This window comes from Scophthalmus maximus, chromosome 17, assembly GCF_022379125.1.
Source record: "Scophthalmus maximus strain ysfricsl-2021 chromosome 17, ASM2237912v1, whole genome shotgun sequence".
In the NCBI taxonomy this organism is placed as follows: Eukaryota; Metazoa; Chordata; class Actinopteri; order Pleuronectiformes; family Scophthalmidae; genus Scophthalmus; species Scophthalmus maximus.
The window spans coordinates 13,759,644-13,787,290 of NC_061531.1; the positions used below are offsets into that span (position 1 = coordinate 13,759,644).

Here is a 27,647-nt window from a genome sequence, read left to right on the forward strand (position 1 = left end):
TTGCATGGAGCCGGGCAGATGTGTCCTCCCTGTCGTGCTGGTGGACCAACCCGCGCTCTCGCGCTGCGCTGTTGTGAGTTCGATGGTCATCGAGACGCAGCGCGCTCGCGCAGCCCCAGAACATCCCACATACTCGCGCGACAGCAACAACAATGGCAAACCGTACAGTGTTTCGGTAGGCGGGTTCTGATTGGAGCTGGAAGGCGATCGGGAAGCTGCGTCGCTGGCATCCGCGCATTATTTCTTTCCTTCCTTTTTTTTTAATTTAAAATTAGTATTCGCGAGCGATTGCGTCGAGTCAAGGGAGCTCGTCTATTGTTACAGTTTTCATTTTGACCTTTTTTTTTTCTCCCCTTTTTTCTTCTTCTTCTCGAAAATGTGCGAGGCGCTGTTGGCGAGCTCCCACCGTCTGTGCATGTGTGTCCCTGCTGCTCTTCTGCTGGGCTACAGCTACTGACCTAGCCGCGCTTCACTCGGTGGCGAGCTAACGAGTTAGCCTGGCCGCGGTTATTGACCGGAGCGGGGAACAAAACGCAGGCGAACGCAACGCGTGTCCGCGCGATCTGTTTTATGAGAAACGAGCCGTAGCCAGTCGCGAATCGTCGCCGTCGGGTAGGAGTGCGAATTGTTGTATGATTGGTCGCGGAAGATACTTTGCTGGCTAGCTAACAGGCTAGCTATTTGTGTGTGTGTGTGTGTGTGTGTGTGTGTTCTTCGACCGGGGAAAAACGGCGAGTTTTCTTTGAAAGTATGGATGATCAGACCAGGATGCTGACGGGTCTCGCCGGACTCGGTGGACTAGCACAAGCCGACGTCGGCGACCCGGACTCGGTCAGGAAACAGCAGTCGCTCGGTCAGCCTCAACAAGACATAGGGGATATCCTACAGCAGATAATGGCCATCACCGACGAGAGCCTGGACGAGGCGCAGGCCAGGTGAGACAGGCGAAGAGCCATTTTCCACTCGTGATAGCTAAGCTACACTGCGCGGCGTGTGTCGCCACTTTTTGCTCCGGGGCTCGGACGTTTAAATGTGATATTCAGATTCAAGGTAATTGCGACACGATGCGACTCAACGGCACATTCGCATTTGCTGCAAAGCCAATAACAATAAGGCGTGTATGTGCAGGAGAACTTGGAGCACACGCAGCACAGGGCTGTTGTGCCTCGAGAGGAGGTTCTTTGTTAATTCCAGCCTCGCTTCCTTTGCAAACCGTGATTGATGACATGCTCATTTGGCTGAAATACGGCGACAGCGTGGTTCTTAATTGGTTTATTAATGAATTGCCACGTTGAAAAGTTTAAACTCTCCTGCGGGTCTGTGGGAATGGCGGCCGTGTGAAATGCACAGAGCCACTTCGCCAACATTGAACGTTACCTGATGCTGGTTTGACCGAAGAGTTTCGTTAACCCCTGCATCAGGAAAAACAGACCTGGGGTATTCCGAGGCAGTTTGGGCTCATGGGACAATGTGAAGTTAGGGACGCCAGTTTCCCTTGTGCACTAATTATCAAAACTATCAAGAAGTATGTCAACAAGCTGAAAAAAAAAGGAGGAAAAAAAAGAAGCTTTGTGAAGGTAGTGCGTGTTATGCAAGTTGCCAGAGTCGCAACTATCTGAGTGGGATTAGCTCCTCTGGTCGCGTTGCCAAAGCTTTCTCATGTGACCAATCGGACAATGCCATATTAGATTTGCCTAATTATAACAGCATGCATGTGATGTGGCGCTCTACACCAATGAGTGTCGATAACATTAGTCATGGAAATGCAAATGAGTGGGTACATTAAGGTAAGGGTGAGGACTACTCAATTTGTCCAACGCATCTGCCCAGTGCTGGTTGTGATGACAAGCGATCGGTCATTCGTATGGCCCGTCACTTAATGTTCCTGTCCGAGGTGTTGGTACCAATGGTTATTATAGGGGTTATATGCACCGCAGTGAGCGAATGACTCGCACTCATTTGCCATGTGGCTCGAGGAGCATAAGGTCAGTTTCAGATGGAGCGTCAGTATTTTAACAATAGACAACCGTCCACTGCAAGACTGTGGCCACAGTGTGATGTGTCATTAGCTAGTGATTTTCCACCCAACATTTGACCACCTGGTTCTCTTAATTAATTCACTCCTCTTTCACTCCCTCCCTCCCTGGTGTTCATCCTTTTCATTGTGTGCTGGGTGCAATCAATTCTCCTATAATGTGTACGCGAGTGCAGCTGTCCGCAAATCGAGTTTCTATTAATGAGATGGTGGTGAGGGGGAGGGATGATGCTACACCAGCAGCCTATGAACACTGGAATATTACATTTTCCACACTACAAGTTTGAGGACTTAATCAGGCCTCGCTTCATGGAAAAATGCATATAGTTTTTCTTTTTAATATTTCATGTAGTCCATAATTAATTTTCTTCTTCCAGTCTTTTTACGTTGCCTTATGATTTGTGCTGACCATTTACAAAAAAATGGTTAATCAAACTATGTCGACGGAAACATTTGGATTTTAAAGGGACCGTTATGTTGTTGGAAATCAGATGTGTCATTAGTAGATGTTAACAGACTATTATGTAAAACGTATAATGTTTTTAAAGGTGTGGCTGCTTTGGAAGTGACAGAGATGTCCTTGCTTTATGCTATTATTGATCTAAACTCCCATCTCAGAGCATGTCCTCTTCATGCTATATGTATGTGTGCAAGTTTAATACCAAAACAAAAGCAGTCTACTGTAGGCCCCTGGACTTGTCTGGTATGCACAGTTTAAGTCCTTGATGGGGATGATCATACCATCAATAAAGGCATTTTATTAAAAAATCTTCATTTAGAATTTGCTTCTTAGGATTACTTCAGGTAAAAGGTTAAAACATAACTGGATTCATGACAACATTCAGTCTGTTGTTATAAATAGGTGTGCTAACACACAGCAGCTGGTATGACCTAAATTGTACAATCTCTATCGATATCATACTTAACTCTGATCAGGTTTGTCACCTACACATCAATCTTCCCCACCGTTCGTGAACTACAAATTAATGTGTGAGGTGGTTCACATGTGAGCATGACGCCCTTGTGATGTAGGGTGGCAGTGTGTTGGGATGGGGAGTGGTCAGGGCAGCGCAAGAACTCGGTGTTGCAGAGTACACTTCCTGCGCACCATCCGCCCTCATCCTCTCACCCTGTCGCCATATGTTCAGATGCTGGCCAGAGGATTCGCCGGCGCATTGGGGTGGATCAGACGACCCCACAGAGGGAGGGAGAGCAGGGGGGGGCATGGCAGGGGGTGGCCTGCCACTCAACTTCCAGCACAGGTCAGTACAGGACCGCATGAGCACCTCCTTCTCCCCCTCCTGCTCATACCCTCCATGCTGAAGGCAGCCCTCCCCCAACTCATATCCAGCAGTGACAGAATTAGTGGACAAAATTACATATTTAATGCTAGACACACATCTTTACAACATACTGCCTCAATTATCTGACAGAAAGGCTGTTATTTGTGGCATATACAGTAGGCGCACGATTTGCTAGTTCACCCTAGTCCCCTTATTAATACTCCAGAGGACATTCACAACTGGAATTGTTGTTGAGGTCAGGTGTAGCCAAATCATATTCATCTGTGGTTGTGTTGATGTGTTGTTGTTTGGAAAATAAATGCTTTAGTTCAGGGTGATCATCAGGTTTTTCCTTGTTTCATCTTTTCCATGTTCATCAGAAATGGGGGATTCATCCTGGTTTTGTTTTTCACCTAAACATTATCTGTGTTGCACTTTTACAATTTCTTATCAAGATTGTTGTATTTATGTGTTATCTGAAAAAGAAATGCTTTATTTCTGGCTGATCGTCTGGTTTTTCTTGTTTCGTCATTTTTAGTTTACGTTCATCATAATTTGAGGCGTCATTCTAGTTTTGGTTTTGTTTTTCACCTAAACTTTATCTGTGTTGTACTTTTCCAATTGCATATCGTTACATATTGTTTCCAGTGAAACAATTTTAACTATAAACAATATTTGTAGTGATTTGTAAAAGTATCAATAGAACACATCCAAACGCTTGTTTGGTTTATCTGTAGGTCTTTTCATTGAAATTACAGGGGTGTTCCAAATAACAAAAACCTTTTACAACATAATGCAATAATACAACAGCACTGCAAACTATAGATATAGTAACTATAGTGTTTCAAAGCACCTCTCTTTTAGAGCTACAGGGGGTAGTATAATGTTTTGCATGTTTAGTTAGATATTTTTGTTGTGTGCATTTCATTGTTTTTTAAATGTGGTAAAAAAAATGCAGACTTTTAAATTGCAATTCCATATGTACCCAGCTTCTTGTTCACTTCTCTCTGTGATGAAATGGGTTTGTATTGACAATACAGTTGTTAACATTAGAGACAACAGTGTTAAGTAATTTAGGGTCGTATTTCGGTTCAGGCTTTGCCACAGTATACCTCAGTCTTAAGTTTTAATAAACTGTAAGTTGTGCTGCTGTGTGTGGATGCATGGATTAGTGTTAGCAGTAAACTTTGTAGTGATTTGATTACGGTGAACTGTAGTTCAAGTTCTGTAGTTTTTCCTTTTCTCCTTTAATTGCTATTAGCCTGTTTGGCAATAAAGAGAATGCCTCTGATTAAATTAAAATTGCAACTTAATACTAATCCTCTCTATCAACTTACAGCCTGTTTTTATGGAACAAGTTTTCCTGTAAGAGGTAGAAATTAGATAATTGTATTAACTCTGGAATCTGGTGCTCAGAATTGATGACCTTGAGGTTTGGCATCATTACTTGTCCCACAGTGCAAAGCATCCAAATGACAAGATCACTCTTGCTGGTTCAGTATAAAGGATGTTTATGCACTTACAAAGGCATTTGGTTATTGAAAATGCCTTTAAACAACATAGCTCTGTCCTGCTGTGTTGCATTACACTCTTGAAATTCTCTGTATGCATAATACATTCAGCTCCACTACCTGTTTATAGGGGAGGGCATGGTATGACTTGAGATGGAGGTCTGTTTATCGTAATACTCCTTGCTCTCTCCCTCTCTTATTCCCTCTTCTCTCTTACAGGAAGCATGCCCTGAACTGTCACAGAATGAAGCCAGCCCTCTTCAGCGTTCTCTGTGAGATCAAAGAGAAGACGGGTGAGTTTCTACTTCACTCGTTCTTTGTGTTCTCCAGTCTGCACAGGTTGTAACTTACTGTTGACATATAGTGTGTCTTTGCGTCAGTTTTCCTGGCACCAAGATACTATTTATCGGCGTCTTGGAGAATGCTATAGATTGAATATTGATTGTATTTGTTGTAGAACTGATTTAGCTGAATGAAGGGTGTATGCATTGGTTCAAGATCATTCTAAATGTGTACTAGAGCTAGTTGTTTTTTTTCCCTTTAATTATATATTTTATAAATGCCTTTGGCTGCTGTCCAGACTTCCCACTGACCAGCTGAAACTTATCATCGTGGATCTGGCCCTTTGAAACTCGAGTCAGACAGCAGCATTTGCCTCAGAACCTTCTTACAACTCTTTCACATGAGAATATATAATAGTGTACAATTTGGTTTTCCTTTTTATCTGAAGAATCTGAATTGAGAAATATACTGGTTGTTTTAACATTGTTGAATTTTCTCATCAATTTACATCACAAATGAAGGACAGTAATTTTACAGAGTGTGAATGGTGTAAACAACAGCCTCTTACAGTTGGGTTGAATTTCACAGCAATATTAACTATATTGTGGCGGGGTAATAAAAAATTAACACTACAACTACTATTATTTCCAACCATGATATCCAAATTATTAGATTAAATAATCAAACATGATCCCAAAAGTTATGCAGAGTTAGTGTACAGCAGGGAGATATGAAAAACTCCAGAGGGGTTATTGCTTTACTGTCTCACTGTTATGCTATATAAAAATTTCAGCCACACCACATAAGGTAATTTGTTTATTGCAAATACATTTCTTTGCATATCAATACAATACCTTAATCTATGACAACATGCAAAAAAAAGAAAGTATTCTGACATTGTCTTAACAAATGATATTGGTTTTTCAGCAACATGTGACCTTATGGAAATGAATACCTATGTAAAAGCATCATCTCAGGTTTACTTTTATTTATGAAATTATTCAAAGTAAACATGCTGCTTATTGTAATCATGTTAGCTATTCAAGTCAGCTCTCTGACAGATTCTAGAGGGTTCAAAGGAGGAAGCCTGGGATGGATGGCAGATTGATGGTTATGTTATTGTGAATGGGGTGTTTTATTTTTTTAATTCTATCCCTCTGCCAGTCTCTCTGTGTTCTTGACTATCTGTGTGCTTTACTCTCTTTCATTTGCCCTGTGTATCTTCTTACATCAAATCTCTCTTGTTCAAATACAATTTGAAAATGCGGCACTGCTGCCTGTTGTGGCCCTCTGTCAATAATGTATTATTGCTCTCCAGTGATGGGAGAAAAGTAAAGGCTAGGCTTGAGTGAGTGGGGCAGGGTACACTGTTTCCCAGGCAACCAGTGGTCTTATTTACCCTAATGCCATTCACTTTGATTTTCACATTTAGTCTCCCAGCAAACTGGAGAGGGGGTCTGTGAGCTCTTGTACAGTAAGCTGAACAGAAAAAAAAAACAGTTGGTCGCATGGAGACACTGTAGGTTAGGAACAGATCCATGGTTGAGTTGAATATGCCAACCATGCGATATAGAGATCTTTGGCTTTGCCTGTATTCTGCTGGCCATCTGCCACACGTACCCTCCTAACTGCACTGTGTACCTGCTTTGGCATTTCGGCTCCTCCGTCAGACCCCCTGCAGGCCCCATTATGTGCCTCTGGAATGTGAATTGACTTCTCTTCAGTGCAGCTTGTGGAAGATCCAATCAGTAGTCCCCTAGTATCTCCACAGATTTTCTGCAGTATTTTTTTCTCGCTTACAAACATGCACTTGTGTTGGAACACCCACATACACACTCTATTTCTCTTGCACACATAGGCACACACACCAAACAGGGATGAAAGCACACTCGGTCTTGGGTCTACTCTTACTGCCTTGGTCTTGTCCTCTCCCCCTCCCTCCCTCTGCCTAGCTCCCTTTCTTGAAAGAGAAGACTTGCTCTGAACTCAGGGCTTTGATATGGTAATGTAATGGTGGTGGAGGAGGAGGAGGGGGAGGTGGGGTGTGGGGGATGGGAGGTGAATTCCTCTGAGTGCTGCAGTTGGTTAGATTGTTTTCATTGTAAAGGAAATGTTCTGCACAAATGCCAGTACTCCCACACCACCTCCACCACCACCACCACCACCAGCCCAAAACACCCCCTTTTTACACTAGGTCCTGTGTTGACCTGAGCTCTGACGTTAAACATGACATCTGTATGAAATGCTATAGCTTTTTAATACTTTATCAAAGATATTTAAAGAAACAAAAAGAAAAAAGAAATTAAAGCATTCAGAGGAGATAGGAAATGATCAAAGTTGAGAGCTAGTGGCTTTGCTTTAACTCGGTTCTGTTGTCCCTCTCATGGGTATTTGCTGTAAAAATAGCTCTTGGTGCAATGGGACAGCTTATGCCAAAATCTCTCACGAGCCAATGCAGTTACTCAGAAGTTTTTCATTTAGTTTGGCTATGTTTGAGGCATTTCTCCTTACTTTTAAGCATTCCTTGTGCTTCACAGGACAGTGAATCTGTCACTCACTCTGTTCTGTCACTCTGCTCAAGTCTCTCTTTTTCAAGCCTGAACATTCCCAGTTGCATATTGTTGGACAGGGTTTAAATGGTTTTTCAATTGGAATAAAATAATAAAAAAAATTTATGCTTTGAGACATCAAATTGAATGAAGAGTGCCCCCTCCCCCTGCCTATCTTGGACAAGTTCACACCCCAACTCTTGCCACTCATCTTGATTAGCTGTCTGATAAACAAGTCTGCGGGATAATGATAATGCCACTAGTTGGCTGTGTTGAAATGGTGGCAAACTGGCTAGCAGCCTACCAAACGTAGGGTGAAATGGCTGGCCCTGTGTCACCTCTCATACAACAATGGTGACAACGACAGTAACCACAAGGACACCCTGATGGCCTGTAGCCAGTGTGATCTTATCTTGAGGCAGATGATGGCTCTGTTAGGTGCCCATTTAAGCCAATGTCCTCACAATGTATCTGGACACTGGTTATTATTATTGCCGCCTGCCAATCTGGGTAGATAACGACCCACCCACAAAGATAAAATCACTTGGTTTTTAACTTGGGTAAATCATTATATTAGAACACCTTATTCCATGCCTTTAAAACAAATAATTTTTGGCCACACAACCGAGTTGAATGCACTGCAGTAACTGAGTGGGGACTAGAGGCCTCTCTTTCCACAACAACCTAGCCCTCACCACTAGCTGCCCTCAATTCCTACCGATAGCTTGCATGTGATACGTTTAGGGGAAGAAGAAGAGAAGATAACCCAGGTTACCCTTTCTCCATATAAACTGAATACTGTAAGTCTGCATGCACAGCAGGCATATGCCATGCCAACTTCCACCACAAGTACTTTTTTTTACACCACAAAAAAATCCTCAACTTGTTGGAAAAACTGCAAATACATTGCCTGATTCTTCAAATAATTATTTATTTATTTGTAATGTTTTGTTTTTTAATTTGACATATATTCCTCCGTTGGATGGAAGTTTATTATTTTTGTGACCACCTAAAAGCACAAAAATCTCACAGTTGATGCCCACCAACAGAGCCAGCAGCACTTAGCTACTATGCTGCATAGCATCTAGCTGACAACCCATCATCACATCCTATTAATGTTTTTAGAAGATGAATGAATGGTGAGATTTATTAAACTCACTTAACCCCCTCTCTGTTTTCTCCATGCTACTTCTCTCTACATTTAATGGAAAAGTTTCCCCCGTTTAGTCATTATGGCTTGTCAGTGAATACAAAATGTCCTGTTTCAACTGATTTTTTACAATTTTATTTTAAGTTCTAAATTTCACATATATTTAGATTGAATGTTTTCTTTGTTCTTCGATGGATTTGTTACTTTTTAATTATGCTATCTGTTAAAAGAAAAGTATGGCTTCTGTTTTTACTCCCCAAAAGCAGAATAAAACACCATTGGCATTTAATTAACCTTCAAAGTGGATTATATTTAATCTATTTTGTAACCTGTAGCAACATACCCACACCAGGCCTTTGTGTTTCTTTGTAGACTAACATATTTATGAATGGATCCTTATATTATCTTCTGTTAGCCTCTTGGCTCTTTCAGACGGTGACTAAATTCTCTATTCAAATGTATTCATTGCACTCAGGTTCCCATTACTATAACATTTCAGCAACCAAATGGCCCAAATTACATGTTAATTGAATTACAGCATGATTGTAGTTGTAAAAACATTTAAACAATGCAACACTATTAAAGGTCACACATAGTTGCCACATGTTTATTCACAGCCAGATAAACCCTTTTTTTGTCTTTAGCAATCTAATTTTAATTTGTATAACTTTGTTATTGAGGTCATGCATGGAGCTTAACAACAAAGCCAACCATTCATTTGGTGGCAATTAAAAGGAAAATCCCTTTCAACATTACATGATTGATTTAGATTGGTATTCCACCAACTTTGATAGACTACAGTACATGAAGTCTAGTGACTTACATGCTTCATTAAAGCAACTTAATTATTATTCATTTTCAAAGAGCCCAATTTGGAACAGAGCCATAAAATTTCATGACTTGGTAGGAACCTGTGGGGAGACTTTTATTATATCTTTATGATGGAAAGCATAAAGTGCATTTTAAGCTAAAGCCGTAACAAGATAAAATAGTTTGTGGCAGAAATACTACTCATGTGATGGTACCAAATCTGCATTTTTACTATCACTCTGGTCTAAAATGAGAATAGGACATCCACCTTGTCAAATCCCCATATTTTACATTTTAAATAGTCCATTTTTTTATTTACTCTCCCTATGCAGTGGTGCAGGATTGACTTTTCAGAAATCTCAGTTTTGTTTTGTGGTGTCCTGCCACTCAATCTGGTCCCCTTTTTTGTCTCTTTCTCTCTCTCCCTGCTTCTTTGCAGAAGAGAATGAAAAAAAGATAGTGTGTTGGGGGGTGCAGGAGCAATACAGGGAGATTGATGAGGCAGTAAGAGCAGGAGTAATTACTTGGTGTCCATTCCCCAAGCCAGATTGGCAGACGGCTAATATCACACAGACCCCTGGCCTTGACAGACACACCACCACCCACCCACCCCAACTCAAACTGGGGAGGCAGAGCAACCCAACCTTCAGCTTAGGCCAAATGGTGTGTGGGCCCACTGATTTCCCCATGTGGTATTATTCCTGTAGGAACTGGGCTTCTGTATATTGACAAGGGGAACTGCTGTGTGGAGTGTGTTGTAGGAAGGGAAAAGCTCAGTGGAATTGTTCACCTTTAAGACTGCTGTAGTATGATTTTGGCCACAAATCATGAAGGGCAGTGATTTGACTGTGCTGTCACTCAGTTGTTGTCCATATTCACCCACCTTACCTCACTAAAATACTGAGTTTTAATCGGCGATAAGCATCAACAAGGTTGATTGTGTAACTGAATTGCATAGTTGGATTAGATAATGTGATCAAATTTTGACAAACAGGTTTATTGGGAAGAGCTCAGAACATAGGGTAAAATATTACCAGATGAGGTTTGTCTATATGATAATGTATTATGTTCTGGTACTCAAACCTGTGTTACTCATCTAGAATTTAGTGACGGGATCTTAAAATAATGAACCAAAGGAGTCAAGTCAATTTAATTTATTAATTGCATTTGATTGAATGTACTTACTAAATCAAAGGGCAGCAAATAAAACTCAAAAGTGAGGAAGTGGGCATGCACTGGTGACACTGTTGAAAATGTATTCATCAGAGTGACATTATAGGCAAGGCACCATGTTTTTTACCTGCTTTGTCTTTGAATCCAACAAAAAGTAACAAGGAAATGCTGAGTGACCCACCAGTACTGATTGGTCGAGGATCCCTCTCTCAACACACACACACACCCCACCCCGCCTTTAACATTTATGCTTCTCACACTATTTTTAGGCTTTGCTCTTAAAGGGAGCTAGCATCTCTTTAATTAAAGATATGTAAATGTGGTCTCAGCTGGATTGCTTTAGTTTGGTGGCAGTGGGGTGGGAGTGTGTCAGGGCCTAGCTCCTAATCCTGACTAATTAAGGATTAATTACAATTGATGGGAGTCTTCCACCCCTTTGCAGTAGTACACATTGCTGTCCCATACGGTATGTTTGTATATTTCACACCATGTCATAAATGCAGGGGAGAGATGGAAACATCAGGGCTGATGGAGGGAGGGAGTTATACCACTCACCCTAAGATTAGCAGTATTTATTGGGTTATTACAGATACTGGGAAGGCCATGCTCCTTGTAAGCTTGCGGTGCTCTTTATAAATCTAAATGGATGCACTTAACTAGATTGAGGGCTTATTTTGGGAGGTTGATTAGTTTTTGTTTCAGTATCTTTTTAATGTGTGGTACATGTATTACAGAGTCGGTGTGTATCCTCCTGTAAAACCACTGGTAAATTGTAATCCTGACCAGCCATACATATTGTAGGCACCGTTATTTTTATTCCTCACTAAACTGGTACATCGGACCTGTGCAGACTAACCATGTACCCTCGGCTCTCTGTGGCACCATCTGACTGTGTCATAATGCTTGTTCACTTGTTATAAATGGGCACTGCTCTTCTGATCTATCGCTTAATTGCCACCTAATTTGCATAACAGTGCAAATTAACGACCTCTCAAATGAGTGTTCATTTTTCACAAAGTCTTTAGGAGCTCCTTAAGAGTCTGTGCTAATGAGCACAGGAGGCAGCTGGCCTGATGAGAGTTGACTGGGGGAAGATCCTAGCAGTGCTATAACAAGCCTCCTGCTTAGGTGCTCTTCGTCATCCTCCTTCCTCCTGTGACATTTCAAATTCTATTCTTCCATGTCTCCCTGTCTTTATATGTTGCAGAACTGTACGGGACTAGGGATATTATATTAGAGATTTAGTCACAGTTTAAACATCACTCATTTTAGCACGTATGCCATATTGAAGCATAAATATTTTCTTTACAAAATCGAACTATTGCTTGAAATAAAAAAAACATTAGTTTGTTGTCCGTTTCTAGTTAATATTTAGTTATACTGGTAGTATGTTCCAAAAAGAACCATGTTTTCTTAGATGACTGTTGAACACAAACTGCAATCAATTGCCTGCACATTCACTGCCCTTAGAGGTTCATTCACTGCCCCACAAGTTAAAGTGGGAACAGAGATTATAGGAAAGTAGGAAAGTACATATATCACATAACACAGTATATACTTTGTTGATGTTATGGTAGTAAACAAGGCTGATTAAAATTCCACCACATCAGGTGGTCAGTCTGCCAGCACTTCAGTGACTTGGGTTAAATGTTTTGGTCGTTATCGGTCATAAGTGCGTTGTTTTATCCATGCGAACACAAAGTGTGACATTAGTTTGCGTATACAGTTATATATTGTTAATTTTACTTTTTATTTTGACATTGTTAGAGTGACTTGGCTCACACGTGATTTCTATTTTCTAGAAGTCAATATTAAACTATTTTGTAAAGTTTTAAATTGAAATTGACTCAAAACTTATTTTATAACTTAATTATAATCACATGAGCAACAATTTGCTGCTTCTGATGGTGTCCATCTTGTGGTTTCATTTGAATTCTGTTGCTTCTATTATTGCAAACTATATATGGTTCGACAACTGATGGTACAACAGTCAAGGGCCAGGAAAAGTTTCAGGGAAGCTAAGAAGACCGCCGCTCGTCTTTAAAAACAGAGTGGACATATCACTAATGTGATATATGGAAGGTAAACTAAAGTTCACAACTACTGTAAATCTTCATTACTATACTATTATTACCTTTTCATGATAGTGTTTAAACCCAACTGTTGTTGAGGGTGTAATCTCATATAACAGTCTATCATAAGCCCTATTATTAGACACTTCACTGGTGTAATTGTGGCTAGCTAGCCATGTAGCTAGCTACAGTAAGCTAAACGGCTATGTAACTTCTGAGGCTGTTTAAAATTTACTGTCCTGTACATACCTTGATATAAATATCTGAAAATACTGACATGATCATACAATTACTTTTTCTCTCAACAAAAAAGACTAATATCTAAATTATAAATTGCTTATCTCCTGTTCTATTATCTTTTTCCCCTACACAGACGTATCTGGTTCAGCTCCTCATACTAACGCTAGCTATTGTGATTTTCTTTGAGCAAGCCATCGTTTCTTATGCAAGTAGATACAAAACAAGTTATAACATTACATAGTGTTGCGTTTTTTGGTCAGACATCACTAAGAGCAGTCTAAGTAAGTAATCTGATTGCTATCAGATGCCAGTGTTGTTGGCTACTTTGTAAACAAGCCCCTTTTACACAGAGTGTATCTGTAACGCTGAGTTCCGCATGCCTGTCGTGGGAACGCACGCAGCTAAAGCGTAAACTACCAGTGTTATGCTGAGTTGTGCCTTTTGGTGACTGTAAAACATATTTTTTTTGACGGTGCACCATGCCACCTTTATGGCAGGATTCCTCCCGGTACTTCTTATGGCAAGTCCGACTATGACAGATGGGTCTGTTGTTAGTGTGTTTATGAGAGAGAGAGAGAGCAACAGTGGGACAATGGGGGCTGGACATGTCAGAAGATGCTATTAACTAATTTTCATTCGTGATAATTGTATTTCCTCTGTGGAAGAAGAACATGTTACACTAGCTTTCAGAAACTCCTGCAGGTAAAACTGGAATAACCAAACACCTTTCAGTCTGCGTATCTCAAATACACTTGCTAGCCTAGCAGAATTAATGCTGCAATTCCCCCATAATGCACAGTGTGTGTAACAGGCCATAGTTACACTTGTACTTGTCCTATTCATAGAGAATATCTGTTGTAATGAATGAACACAATTGTTTAACCCTAAAAAAAGAAGTATTTTTAGATGAAAGATTCAGAAAAAATGTCTTCCATTGGGTGTTTACAGTATAATTTCTCTCCAGAGTAATAAAGATCATAGGATGTTTTCCCCCTGTTCATTCAGTATAGGTGCTGTGTAAAAAAAGGGTTTTACAATGTTAGGAAAAATCCTGTAGATATTTACCTAACGTAATGTGTTTTCCCATAAGTACTGCATTATTGGGCCACTATAATTATTACATTTTCATTTCTGCTGGGCCTGTTAAAAATATACTGGCAACACTGTTCCACTGGAAAATGGGGAAAATATAACATAAGATTTAAAAAATTTAGATTTCTACCTTTACTCTTGACCTTTAAAAAAAGTCTGGTATGGCCATCAGGGAAATGTCTTTAAAAAAAATTGCTGAACTCTTCATATAATTGATGGGCATAGGGAAAATACATTGTAGATTCTTTATTTGCTTCTATCTGTGAAGATTAAGTGACAACACAGATTGATCCCTTATTAGTGTTTGTGTGTGTGTGTTTGTATGACAGTGTGTTTGTGTGTGACCATTCAAGGGCGGTAAACGTAGTCATCGCTTGAGTGTCCAAGCCTCTCCCTTTAGTTAATTAAGGGCTGATTGATGATGTGTTGAACTGAAGTGTTGTGTTTGCCCAAGGTGTGAGTTCTCCAATTCACACCTTAATCAGACCACTCTGTGTTTACTCTGAAATACTTACCCCTATGTGTGTATGTGTGCGCGCGTGTGTGTGCGCATCAGACTGGGGGGCTGCGTGCAACAGGACTCTGGTGAACTCCCCAAACAGATGCTGATTAGCGTGAGCTGCTTAAAGTAGGTAAGGACATATGGATTGGGCTCATTAAGTTCGCTGTACTTTTCTAAAAAAAAATCCTTTTAGAAGAATGGGGTAGAAGAAATACACCTTTCCCAATATCCATTTGGCAAAAAGCCCTATCAGTGAAATTATTCAATTTTAATGCTGGTTCTTCAGTTTTAATGCCACATTCTACAACTTGCCTAAGGCAACATTTTATTCACCCAAGCCCTTTTTCTGAGCAACCCATATTCTACTGAAATGGCATGGTAAATCAAAACCCTATGCACAGAAGAAATTGTTTGTGAAATTTGATTTGATTAATCAACTGTTTAAAAAACGGAAAAAGGTGTGATTGGCATCAAGGCACTTATTCAAATTGCTGAAGAAAACTAGTTGTGAAATCAGATTCGTGAAATTGCATTTGCAGACCTTCCCGGGTGACTAAGTGTACATAATGACAGCGACGTTTGTATTTCACTGGATGGATTTAAAGGTCAAGGACTTTGAAGAAACCCCTTCTCTGGTCTCTATTTCCACTCATCTCTGTTTTCTGCATAGTGGATTTCAAACTGATCCATCATGAAAATTAGTGGAAAAATACACGTCAGGTCTGCTTTGGGTTTTGTCAAAGTTCTACTGAAGGAACATTTCTTTCTAAAAAATTGTCTTGACTATAGCCATGGTTCATGAAATATGGAAACCAAATTCAACCTGATTGGTTTTCAGCAACTGTTCAGGAAGAAGTTTGGTCGCCATCTGTTTTTCCAAGCTTTTTTTGTTTGCAACTGTGAAATGTCTCTGACAAAACAGTGCAGAGTCGTTTAATGTAGGCAGACTGGTCCCAGTTCTTATTTTCCCTAGCTGCATTTGCATTCCCCAGATGATAATTTATATGTGGCAAACAGTTTTAGTTCTTTTACGTACTTTATACGTTGCCTAGGTGCAGTTGAGATTTATTTTTGTTGTTTTTGTGAGGTAAATTTGCATATTCATGTAGTATAATTCTATTGTGAAAACCATCTTTCTGTGGCCTATTCTCAATCTGAATTCTTTGTCTGTAATGAAAGGGAAAACCGATGTTTTCACAGTCCTATCTTTTCTCTCTTTCTGGCTGTTTCGCTCTCTGGCACGTCTGTACTGTGGATTCTGTATATTCCTGTAGACTCTCTCTCCTCGCTCTCTCTCGCTCTCTCTCTCTCTCTGTCTCTTACTCTCTTGCACACGTATCTTCTCCTGTGACTCCTTTTTTCAATTCTCCTTGGTTCTCCTTCTACCCTCTCTCTTCTTACCTTTTTTTCCCCCTTTTTTCCTTCTCTATGCTTCTCTCTCTCCCGCTCCCTTGCTCTCTCCCAGTGAAAGGCTGAGAATACCCAAGGGAGCTGATGCAATTAAAATGCTAATCCTGTCTGTCTACAGAGAGAGGGAGAGGGGGGGCTGACAGCATGAGGGATTGCGGCTCACATGGAGAACTCGACTGAAATGGAGAACAGAGGGAGGGGGGCACTGGGGGAGGTGGGTGGGGGTGTGCTGAAAGGGAGAGGGGGGAGGGGATGTGTGTTGGGGGAGACAGAGTGAAAAGGGGGATGCTAGCGAGGGAAAAGACAGACAAGGATAAAGCTTGTGCTGTGAGCTGAGCAATGATATACTGACTGCGTTTAAGTCTTATCTATTTCAATGTGTGGAAGGCAATACAGTTAATGTACAGCACTACACTAGTGGTTAGGTTGTTCACCCTTACCTGCACCACCTCATATACTGCCTGTTGTGTCTGTACAGCACACCGTTTCTACATTGGCTGTGCAGAAATGAGAATGATTATGTATGCAGTGAAAGCCCAGCTGGATACCCTGAATATTTCATAGTATGTGTTGCTCGCTCGGTCTCTCAATGGCACACAGCTCAGCTAGGGTGGTAACGTGTGCATAATAGTGTGATTTCTAAGAGCTGTGGATGCAGGCTGCAGGCCTTAAGATGTCTTCCCTATTAAAAAAAGAGAGAGGAAAAGGAATTCATGTATTATTACTTGCAGAACTGTGAGTTTTAGTTGATCAGTGATTGAACCAGCTCAGTGGTAATGCCGGGAGCCAGTTGATCAAAATGAAACCATGCATTCTCAGAGCTCTATGTTCCATCTAATTGTTAGCTGTATTATTCTGGGGTCTCATTGAAGGTTTGTGAGGGGAAGACTCCTTTTTTCGTGCGTCCATGTCATATGGTCTTTTTCTGTGCAGTATTTTAACTCATCTCAACAGCTGCTATAATACCACTAGGCCACTAGACTGAGCATGAGTGCAACTGTGGGTAATCACAGCTTAATTGGAGTAATTAGGGGAATGTAGGGGCATTAGGCTACAGCTGGGGGCCATAATGAGGAGTGGGGGCAAAATGGAGGGGGAGAGGTGAGAAGCTTCAAGAGCCACAGTTGCCCTCTTCACTGTAGGTCAGTTGTACTTCTTGGTAAATGGACAGTAAAGATCAACCACACACTCACGACTACATACTGTCAGGACAAAACAAATACTTCTTTCCTTTATCGCTAAATTACCTATAGGTTATCTGGTGGAGGGATCATATGTGTATGGCTGTAAAGAAAGAAAAATTGGAGGGAAAGAGATGGGCGAATCAGGGTCATTAGTTCAGGCGGCTGGGTCTGCTGCATTCCTGAGCCCTGAGATGGGGGAGCAGCAGAGCTGGAATGTGCCTTGGAGAGAGAAGAGACCTAAGCAGAGGGAAAGAAACAGGCAAGAAGGAACAAGAAAAAAAGGGGCAAAGAGGGAAAGTTGGACACTTTGTTATGTGAGGCCTTAAATGGTGGAACAGACTCATTTATCAAATGAAGTTTGAAAAAGAAAAAAACTGCCTTCCCCTGTAGCACTTGGAAACTTTTAAGCAAAACTGTTTTTGTCCTCATTTCTTCCACATCTGTTAGCCCTACACTAAAGTCCTACTAATTTGTTAGCTCTGACTGCGCCATGGCTGAAACCTTTTTTCAGCGTGACTCTCTACAGGGAAACTTTGACTGCAACATAAAGACTACTTTTGAAAGTTTTGCCAACAAGAAAGGCTTTGAATTAACAAATCTGTGCACCCCGTAACCTTTGATGATGAGCTTTGATTAAGCGCCTAACGCAACCCAGTTTCCACTTGGATTAATCTTGTCAACCATATTGTTAGCGTCTGTCTCCTTCAGAATCCTGTCTGGTTTCACTGCTCTCTAAATTGGCTTTTACATTGTTGCTTTCGTCTCCAGTTTTAAAGATTAGCATAAATATGGACACAATATTGTATTTTATTGAACCATTATTTCACAATTGTAACACATTTGAACCTTTTTGCTCTGGTCTCCCTATTCATTTACACATTACAACGACAACTTCCTCACTTTCCTAATGCATATATACAGTAAAATGTATTAATTCTACAATTTTACACAAACTTCCTTGTTATATTTCTACCCTCCAAGCAGATGTGTTTTAGGGCACCAACTAAAAATTAACATAAATATCAAATTAGCTGACTATTTTCTAGAGTAATCAACAAACACTTCGAACTGAAACCAGTTCATATTATTTGTTCATTAATGTGTTGTTGTTGTTTTTTTGCTTGAGTTTTAGCTTGTTGCTAAATAAATGTTGCCTATTTTCTAGATCATAACAAAAATCAAATCAGTTTTGAATAAATAAAGTGTTGCTAAGCCACTTTACTGTGGATTTTTCCCTCTACAATTATTTTATTTTTATTTTACATGCAGGTGAATTGATATCATAATAGCCATGTATCATTCATTCTACTCTTTTGACTAACTAAATTGACTGTTGTCAAATAATGTGTCAAGTTTCTTGTCTCATGTTCTGAAGTAGAATGATCGAGAAGCAAAAGGGGCAAGAGAAAAAATAGTTGCGGGTTAAAAGCTTTAGGCTCTGAAGAAAAGATGGTTGTCTGTACTTAAAACTTTTCAGTAACAAAGTGGTGTGTGTGTGTGTGTGTGTGTGTGTGTGTGTGTGTGTGTGTGTGTGTGTGTGTGTGTGTGTGTGTGTGTGTGTGTGTGTGTGTGTGTGTGTGTGTGTGTGTGTGTGTGTGTGTGTGTGTGTGTGTGTGTGTGTGTGTGTGTGTGTGTGTGTGTGTGTGTGAGAGAGAGTAAGAAAGAGAGAGAGAGAGATGAGAGCATGGCTGCAGGCTGACAGAGGTCCTGGTATAATACAGTGGTGGAGAGCAGCGACTGATAACTATACTTATGGCCACTGGGGCTCATAGTGACAGCACATGCACTCCCATTACTGGTCCCATGCCTCATGCCCTTATCTCTGGCAGGTTGCCACTGAGGGGCCACACTGCCCTCTGCTGTTGATTTAGAAGAAGTTCAGGCTCATTGTGAATTCAGCCAGGCGCTTGTTGCAATGGCTCAGGGGAGAAACTTCACTGGTTTTGACAGGAATGCACTTCTTCTGAATTTTAGCAGTGATAAAATGTTGCCCTCTGCACCCCAGAACCCACACTATTAGCCTTTTTCCCCTTGAGATTAAATGTGTGGTCTCTCTGTTTTAAAAACAAACAAAACTTCTTAACCAACACGTTTTCTTAGACATAGAAACCTGTTGCTTGGGCAGACTAACAAAAACAGGTTTCCTTTTTTTCAAACTAACTTTGCCCGCCTAACTCCTACTCTTCCTCTCTTCTCCTGTCCAGTGCTGAGTATACGAGGTGTGCAGGAGGAGGACCCCCCAGATCCCCAGATCATGCGGTTGGACAACATGCTGTTAGCAGAAGGTGTGTCGGGACCAGAGAAGGGAGGCGGATCGGCTGCAGCAGCTGCAGCTGCAGCAGCAGCAGGGGGCTCACCAACCGACAGTAGCATAGAACACTCCGACTACAGAGCCAAACTCGCCCAGATCCGCCAGATATATCATTCTGAACTGGAGAAGTATGAGCAGGTGTGTGCTGAGCCGACCAAAAAGCTTGAACATATTCTGTTTTCCACAAATATTATAATTTCTCTGTACCTGGGTTCCCCTTGTCTGGAAACAATAATTATGTGCCAAATAAAAAACAAACAACTGTTATACTGTTAGAAAATGACCAGAATGGTTTCAATCCAACTAATCAACATCACAAGACTGACCTCTGTTTTTGTATTGTAATAATTATTAAGTTGATACACCTTTTATTCAACCTGATTTCAACCAGGGAGTCCTCGTAGTCTATTCTTCAGTACTCTAGGCGAGTGTGCTTTACTCTGATTTTAACGGCTTCATTCAGTGGATAAAGATGGTGGCTTCATATTTAGGAATGAAAATTATTTTTGACAACAGAACATTTTATAACACATAATACGCTCAAATTTGGCACGAACAGAAATTTAGATAATGTTTTGTCCAAGATCACATGGCTTTTGGTGTTTGGCTTTGCACATTCTTGGCTGTTTATGGCTCCGGTCCACCCATTCCTGGTGTTTCACTGATTTAAAAACCTGTTTGATGACCACAACTTTAGGCTCTTTTTATGGTTTAAATCCTACCGGTAACTCACAATGTATTTTAATATTAGTCTATTTTTCTTTAGAAAAGACAGCTTATCAACAAAGAAGTCATAAAGCCAAGGCCTACATGTTATTACCTTGTTATGGCACTGAATAGAATCTGTACGTGGACTATCTCTTTTCAAAAGCATTCATCTCCTCTCTCTCTCTCTCTCGGTCCAGGCTTGCAGTGAGTTCACCAACCATGTAATGAACCTGCTGAGAGAGCAGTCTCGCACACGGCCCATCTCTCCCAAGGAGATTGAGCGCATGGTGGCCATCATCCACCGCAAGTTCAGCTCCATTCAGATGCAGCTCAAACAGAGCACCTGCGAGGCCGTCATGATTCTGCGCTCACGTTTCCTGGACGCCAGGTCTGTGTTTGTGTTTATGGCTGTTATTTTCTGTGTGTCTGTCTGTGTGTCTGTTACCATGTTCAATCGAAAACAAAAAATGGTGCTTTTGGCCAAATAGTTAATGCATCTGCCTCCCATACCCGAGGCTGCGGGTTCAAGCCACAACCAGTGCAGTAAAATCATCAACAACAACAAAGAGAGAACCAAGCTAGGTTAGGTTTTTTCTTTGGTTTGGCTGTCGACTAATCAAACCATACCCCTAACCTTAAGTACGACATCAGAAATTATGTTTTGCCTCATTAGGACTGGGCTGGATGGCAGCCAATGCTATTTCTTAACAATAACTGTGTGCGTGCGTGCGTGCGTGCTAAATGGCTGGTTATTTCTCGAGGGCTGAAGTGATCCAAGTGCATTGACTTTGTTGTGACATGTACATTCCAAGCACTTGTGTCATTATTTCTTCTCTCTGTGTGTGTCAGACGTAAGAGGCGCAATTTCAACAAGCAAGCTACAGAGGTGCTGAACGAGTATTTCTACTCCCACCTTTCCAATCCTTACCCAAGTGAGGAAGCCAAGGAGGAACTGGCCAAAAAGTGTGGGATCACTGTGTCTCAGGTGAATTGATAACTGCTATTATTCAGGACAGCAAAAGGACATTTTAGCTGTTTAAATGTGATTTTTGTTACTTTCAGTACATACCTTACATACCCATAATCTACTTTTAAAAAGGCTGCAATCTTTTTTATTTGTTTTGTGCTATTATTGCAAGTAAAACAAAGTGATGGTTAAAGCTAACAATTCTTTTTCCTGATTTATTTTCCTTATTTAACATATCATTAGCTCAGTGTGGCTACAACAGTTCAATGAGTGCAAAGGAAACACTGCATTGGATTATGTGACATCCATCTGTCATTCAGGTCTCTAACTGGTTTGGCAACAAGAGAATACGCTACAAGAAGAACATTGGTAAGTTCCAGGAGGAAGCGAACCTCTACGCAGTTAAAACGGCGGTGGATGCTGCCAATGTGTCGGCGCAGGCTAGCCAGGCTAACTCTCCAGCAACGCCCAACTCAGGTACCGAAAATCCACAAGCCCTGCCACTTCTCATTTACAGAGTTCAGTTCCTCAACATCCAGTTGTTTTCAAACACAACCCGATTGAAGCACACAATGAGTGTCACTTGATTGTAAAAGCGTAACCTACACTGCACAGTAAATGTGCTTTTCAGATACCACACACACAATCTGCAGCCAACAAATAATATAATTTACCTGTATACAACCAGAAAGCTATAAAGAGTCATTTCTCACCTGGTACTGCTTCAGCAGCCCAACTCTTGGATGCCTACTTTTACATTCTGGCTACATACACTCACTAAGCACTTTATTAGGAACACCATACTAATACTGGGTAACTGTTTCTCAGCTCAGATGGTTTTCTGCTCACCACAGTTTTAAAGGGTGGTTATCTGGGTTAATGGAGACTTTTAGATCGTTTGAACCAGTGTGGCCATGCGCCTCTGACCTTTCATCAACAAGGCATTTCTGTCCACAGAGCTGTTGTTGTTTTGTGTTTTGTTGTTGATACAACCCTAGAGATTTTTGTGCACGAAAAAGTGATTGGCAGTTTCACAAATACTCAGACCCGCCTGTCTGGCACCAACAATAATGCCACAGTCAAACTCATATTTCTTCCCCATTATGATGTTTGATGTGAAGATAAACTGAATCTCCTGACCTGTATCTTCATCTTTATATTTCATTGCACTGCTGCCACATTATTGGCTGATTGAATAATTACATGAATAAGCAGGTCTGTACAAGTGTTCCAAACAAAGTTCTCTGTGAGTGTAAATTGGCCTTTCAAACATGACATCAAATAAAGGATTCTAAATCTAACAAGGAAACAATCAAAGACTGATCAAAATGAGGAGCTTATCTCCATTATTTTACTAGAAAGCAACTGACTATAGTATTTCCCCAGACATGTTTCACTTCAACTTCATCCCCATCAGTAAAAAGTCACTAATGTCTTTTAAAATGTTTAACTGCTAATTGCTCATTCATCATTTCTAACATCCCATGTTTTTATAACTATGAAGTGCAACCCGGAACCGTTGTGATTCTCTGACCTAATGTAAACTTCAAATACTCTTTGTCCATCTTTCATATTGTCTTTGTATCTATGTAGTTCTTATTAATGGAAAATTTGAACAATTGTGTAACACAGCGCATAGTAATAATATATAGTTTTCCCACTTAGATAAGGAAGCTGAAGGGTGCTTGTTCAGCTGTTTTTATTCCCCTCTTATGACTCAAGTGTTGTCAAAATAAATGGTGACAACTGTGGACGGCAGGGTTGTTCAAGCCTTTTAAAGGTAGCCAAAATTAAAAGCACAATATGTAATTTTTGGATGCCAGGGGTCTCTTAATCAAAACAATACAAAAAGACAGAGTTTGGTGATGTCCTAATGTAATATGGGATCATGGGAATTTCCTTCACCACCATTACCATTATTGCAAGCAGCTTCTCCCAGTTAGGAATCCTTCAGCGTTATTAAAATGTTGTGCTACTAGTCAATGTCCATGACCAGTGGTGACCTCTTGAACCCATGGCACTGTGGTGCAACTGATTGGATATTGGGTATATATATTGCCTACAGGGTCACCAGGGTCATACAGTTTCTCACACACAGGCGACGCCTACCTCGGCCTGCGTTCACTCAACGGGGAGGGTCTCAACATCGCCCCCTCTCTACAGCTGCAGGTATACACTGAGGACAGCTGCAGAGCTGACCTCAATGCCGTAAAACCCAGCCACCCAGAATCCTTGGATACCCACCTCTGCGTAGCTCCCGTAGACCTTGACCTCTCCCCAGATCCCAACCCCTACTTTACCTTTGACCCCATTAATCCTTTCCCCAACATAAGCACAAACAAAATGACCCTCTGCACAATGAGCACTGAAGAGCTTACAGCTTCCCTCAAGAGGAATAATGTCAGTTAGTTTAAGGCTCTAAATTTTTTTAAATGTTGCAAATCCTTCTATAGACACGTGTACATATGTAAATCTTAAGAGAGCACAGGTCCACAAATCGGGTTTGGCGATTGAGTCTGCAAACCCTCTACTTAATCATCAGTTTGTCAAGCTATAGGTTTTCATGCACCTTCCAACCCTTCTAAACATTCCTTTATCCCATATCTTTATACTTTCACCCTCTCACCTGTGTAGCCTGAGAAATTTCCTTGTGATTGAGATCTTGACATATGCTGTTTTAATGTTCTGGGGGATCCACAGATTTCTGCTGTTAAGTGCTTTATAATCTAGAAATTTAACAATTTAGTTAAGTACCTGCCTTTTGGCATCATTTGCTGTCTTTCATTTCATTTGACGCCTATGTGATTTAATGGAGAGTCATTAAGTTGATGGGTATAATGTTATACCTATATTGTTTGAATTAAGTGACTAAATGGGGGGTGGGGGGGGACTCGAGATAAAAAGCAATCATGAGTAATACAGACTGGTTCTGATGCATGCAGTAGAGGTTTGTGGATGCCGTGACTCCTCTGCTCAGCTTGTGGTTGTCTAGTTAAAAAAAAAACAGCAGCTGGTCGCATCAAGATTTCAGTCTTAGTGTTGAAGTTTGTGTTGAAACTTGTGGGTTTGTTTTGTCTCTGACAGGTGGATACCCTGCACCGTGCTACACACCTGACGGGCGGCTATGAGGAGCTGTCGGGTAGTGGCCTCTACACCCCTCATCGCCTGGATGTGAGTAACTTAAAGTCCATCTTGTGCACATTGAATTGCTGTTGATATAGTTACAGTTGTAACCTAGACATCCCAAAAAAACGTGGCTATAATTTTTAATAACAAATTTAAATACAAAATTTTAGGCCTTGACGTCATGAAAATCACCAAATGGATGCTCACTGGGATGTGAGATAAATCAATCGTGGCTTCTTGCTGGGGAATAAGTTGTTGGGAAAGAGTTCAACATCAGGAATTTATAACTTCAGACTAATGACAAGTTTGTTTGACATGAGCCAGGTCTCGCTCTGACGTCATGGAAATGTAGTTCACGATAAGCTCACGAGATCAAGGCGGCTGCAGTGTTTGGAGCCAGGCCCTGCGATACTTCTGAGCATGATTGGAAACCCCAAATCTTCCCGACCTTTGAGCTGATTCGTTTAGATGTCGTATCACAACATGACTTTCCTTTGACATATTTTGTTTATTTTTGCTTTTATTTGTCAGATTTTGCACTATATCAAAGTTTTCTCTTCTTCTGTTAACTGAATAAATGTTGCGGTTGATTGTCATTTTCATCCATCAGAGAGGCTCTGCTTATATTACATTTCAATCTGATGGTTTTTTAGTCTATGATGGGAATATTAGTTAACTCCTGAAATAACATCTGATTTTAAACCTAGACAGTCTAAATTAAGATTGCTAAGATTACCTCTATAGCATTTTAAAAGGCCGCCTGTCATGTTGACTGCTATTAAAACAATTATTGAAGACTGAATACAGGATGAATAGATCTTATATGCAGCCCTGACTGCAGCTTTTTGACACTGCCTCCTGCTGCCACCGCCTTCTCTCGTCCATTAACTAGGCGAGGCGCCGTTCATCTTGTACGAGTCAGTCAATCAGGAAGCTGCCAACTTGTCTTACTGTACAGGTAGTTCTCAGAATGAACACAGCATGTCTGCTTCCAGTAAGCTATGTTAAGGTGGCATCATTTGGCTTGTAAGCAGACATACTTGATTTAGACTGCTGATTGTTAAATGTCCTCTTTATGTGCAACACTCATATCCCTGTCTTTTTGCAGGCTAACAGCTGGCAGGACACCACCAACCCCCCCTCGGTCACCTCCCCTCCCGGTCCTCCTGGCAGCGTCCACTCCGACACCTCCAACTGATCCGGCGGCTCTCCCTGCCATCACTCCATTCCCACTGTGGTCTGCTCTGACTACCATCTTCTATCCCCATTCTTCAATATTCCCTTGTCTCTCAACTGAACAGCCGCACAGAGCTGTTTTTTGCATTTCATAAACACACACTGTGCTGGAACACAGGACAGCCGAACAGTAGTTGGGAGGAACTCTCCCTCCACCCCACAGCTCCACATCAACGCTCGAAGCTCCATAACTCTGAAGAATGAAAGAGGGATGGAGTTTTACCGATACCGAGACATAGAAATCATCTTTACTATTATGGACTTTTTGAAAACCACTGACCCAGCTGTGTAGATGATCATGATGTCTGTACATTATGTGTATATGCACGTTAACTTCACACAGTACTCACACAGCTTGTCCATGTGCTGTCGACCTCTGCACTTGATCCTTTGCTTTGGAAAACTGTGTGTGATTGCCTGTATCTCTTGAAGCCTTGGCATTTGCAGCCAAACTGTTGATACAGATCACCAGGGAGCTCTGCTCACCTTGCTCGTACCAAAGTGCTGCCCCAGTAGTTGTCAACACATCTGTTCCTCCAAGATCACCCTCTGCCAACTCGACACAAGACGCTGCATCTCCCAGTCCTTATAGGTTGATATTTCATTCTGTTGGAGATTTCAAAGTGAATAACCGAAACATGCGCAAAGGTGCATGCTACCCCCTCTTCATAAAACACACCCAACAACGTTTCAGTTGTTTTCAGAGTAAGCTGACATAAAAGATGTGTCAAGCGCAAAAGTTAGCATCCTTGTTATGAGTGTCTCTACCTGTAAAAAGGTAGTTAAGGGGATCACTGTTTCTAAACCAGGCAGGACAGGTGATAATAGGGCTGGCGAGAGGAGGATGAAAGGGCAGAGTGAGGAGAATATCTTTGGTTGAGTGGATGTAACTAATAGCCCTTTTTTGTTGCTAACCAATAGAGGGTGTTGGTAGATGGCTTGTAGACTTTACTTCTTGCTTTCTGTCCACTAGTTTATTTGATTGTAGGCTATTTTCTAATGCTGTTTCACCAAGAATGCACCAGCCACCACCAAAAATGAGCTCAATAAAGCATCTAAAAGACGTTAGGTGAAGGGGTGGAAAGATTGTGGGGCATTGATGTGTTATTGGGACAAACGTGACATGAATTTAGAAACGTGACTGTCTTCCATGCATGTAGGACTTCTAGGCGTGATATTATTTTCATTTAACCTTCCGAGTTTTTAGCTTCGTTTTTATTAACAAAAAAAAAATTTAAAGGGTATAATTATTACAGTCAGACCAAAAAGGAAAAAGTGCATCATGTATTGCTATGATGTGTGTGTCTCTGTGTGGGCGTGTGTACAGTCTTCTTGGGATGTTTTTGTCAAACTGGCTGGTGCCCTCTGACCTTTGTGAGCATTATAGAGACTGGGTGCTTCCACCAGCCAATGACAACACCAGGTGGGGCTCAACTGAGATCTCCTCCCCATCTCGAAACACGTGAGCTCTTGAGCCCGAGGCAACACGCTACGACCTTCTGTTGTACCAAAAACCAAAAATACCACGTTCAGCAATGTAATAATGCTACTCTGTCTCTCTCTAAAGTTGGTGCACAGCCACCTCTGCAGTTCGAGGCGAGGAGGGAATTATATTTGTATCTGTGTCTCTGTGTGGTGTTGTCATGCCTCAAGTTGATTTGATTTTGTTTTTTGGGGGGAGGGAGGGGGGGGGGGGGGGGGGGGGGGGGGTGGGTCATTGGAGTGAAAACTGTCATATCAGACCTGTAATTTGATTGTGAGCATAGGAGGCATCTTCTCCCCTTTACCCATCTTTTAATATCTTCTGGTAAAAAAAACAACTTTTCTGTTTTTTAGTTCTATGGCCAATTGGGCAAGGGCTTCTCTCTCCTCTGTTACCAAAAAAAGAGGCAGCACTGGGTGTAGTAAAACTCTTAACTGGTGTTTAAGACAAACCTGCAGCATTTTTGGGGGATTTTTCATTATTTGGAACTATTTTATACATTAAATGTTATGTGAATAACAAA

At 41.1% G+C, this 27,647-nt stretch overlaps 1 protein-coding gene across 3 annotated transcripts; it reads left to right on the forward strand.

The window, feature by feature from the left end:
- The first annotated feature begins 55 nt into the window (after positions 1-55).
- On the forward strand, positions 56-27,274 carry pbx4 (pre-B-cell leukemia transcription factor 4). Of its 3 annotated transcripts, XM_047328055.1 has the most exons (10): positions 56-935; positions 5,049-5,122; positions 19,498-19,742; positions 20,510-20,700; positions 21,162-21,297; positions 21,600-21,756; positions 22,492-22,494; positions 23,345-23,448; positions 24,364-24,450; positions 25,514-27,274. In XM_047328055.1, exons 1-10 carry the CDS (start codon positions 751-753, stop codon positions 25,601-25,603), a joined length of 1,272 nt encoding a protein of 423 aa, XP_047184011.1. In that variant the 5' UTR covers positions 56-750; the 3' UTR covers positions 25,604-27,274. The 3 variants fall into 3 exon arrangements, with proteins under 3 accessions (XP_047184011.1, XP_047184009.1, XP_047184010.1); XM_047328053.1 differs by lacking the exons at positions 22,492-22,494; positions 23,345-23,448 and adding an exon at positions 3,184-3,297 and having other exon boundaries at positions 62-935; XM_047328054.1 differs by lacking the exons at positions 22,492-22,494; positions 23,345-23,448 and having other exon boundaries at positions 67-935.
- The last annotated feature ends 373 nt before the right edge of the window (positions 27,275-27,647 follow it).

Coding starts and splice junctions, on each gene's coding strand:
- pbx4 (XM_047328055.1), top strand. CDS start 751: ATGGATGATCAGACCAGGATGCTGACGGGTCTCGCCGGACTCGGTGGA. Junction 20,701..21,161: donor TCACGTTTCCTGGACGCCAG/GTCTGTGTTTGT, acceptor TGTGTGTGTCAG/ACGTAAGAGGCGCAATTTCA. Junction 21,298..21,599: donor GTGGGATCACTGTGTCTCAG/GTGAATTGATAA, acceptor TCTGTCATTCAG/GTCTCTAACTGGTTTGGCAA.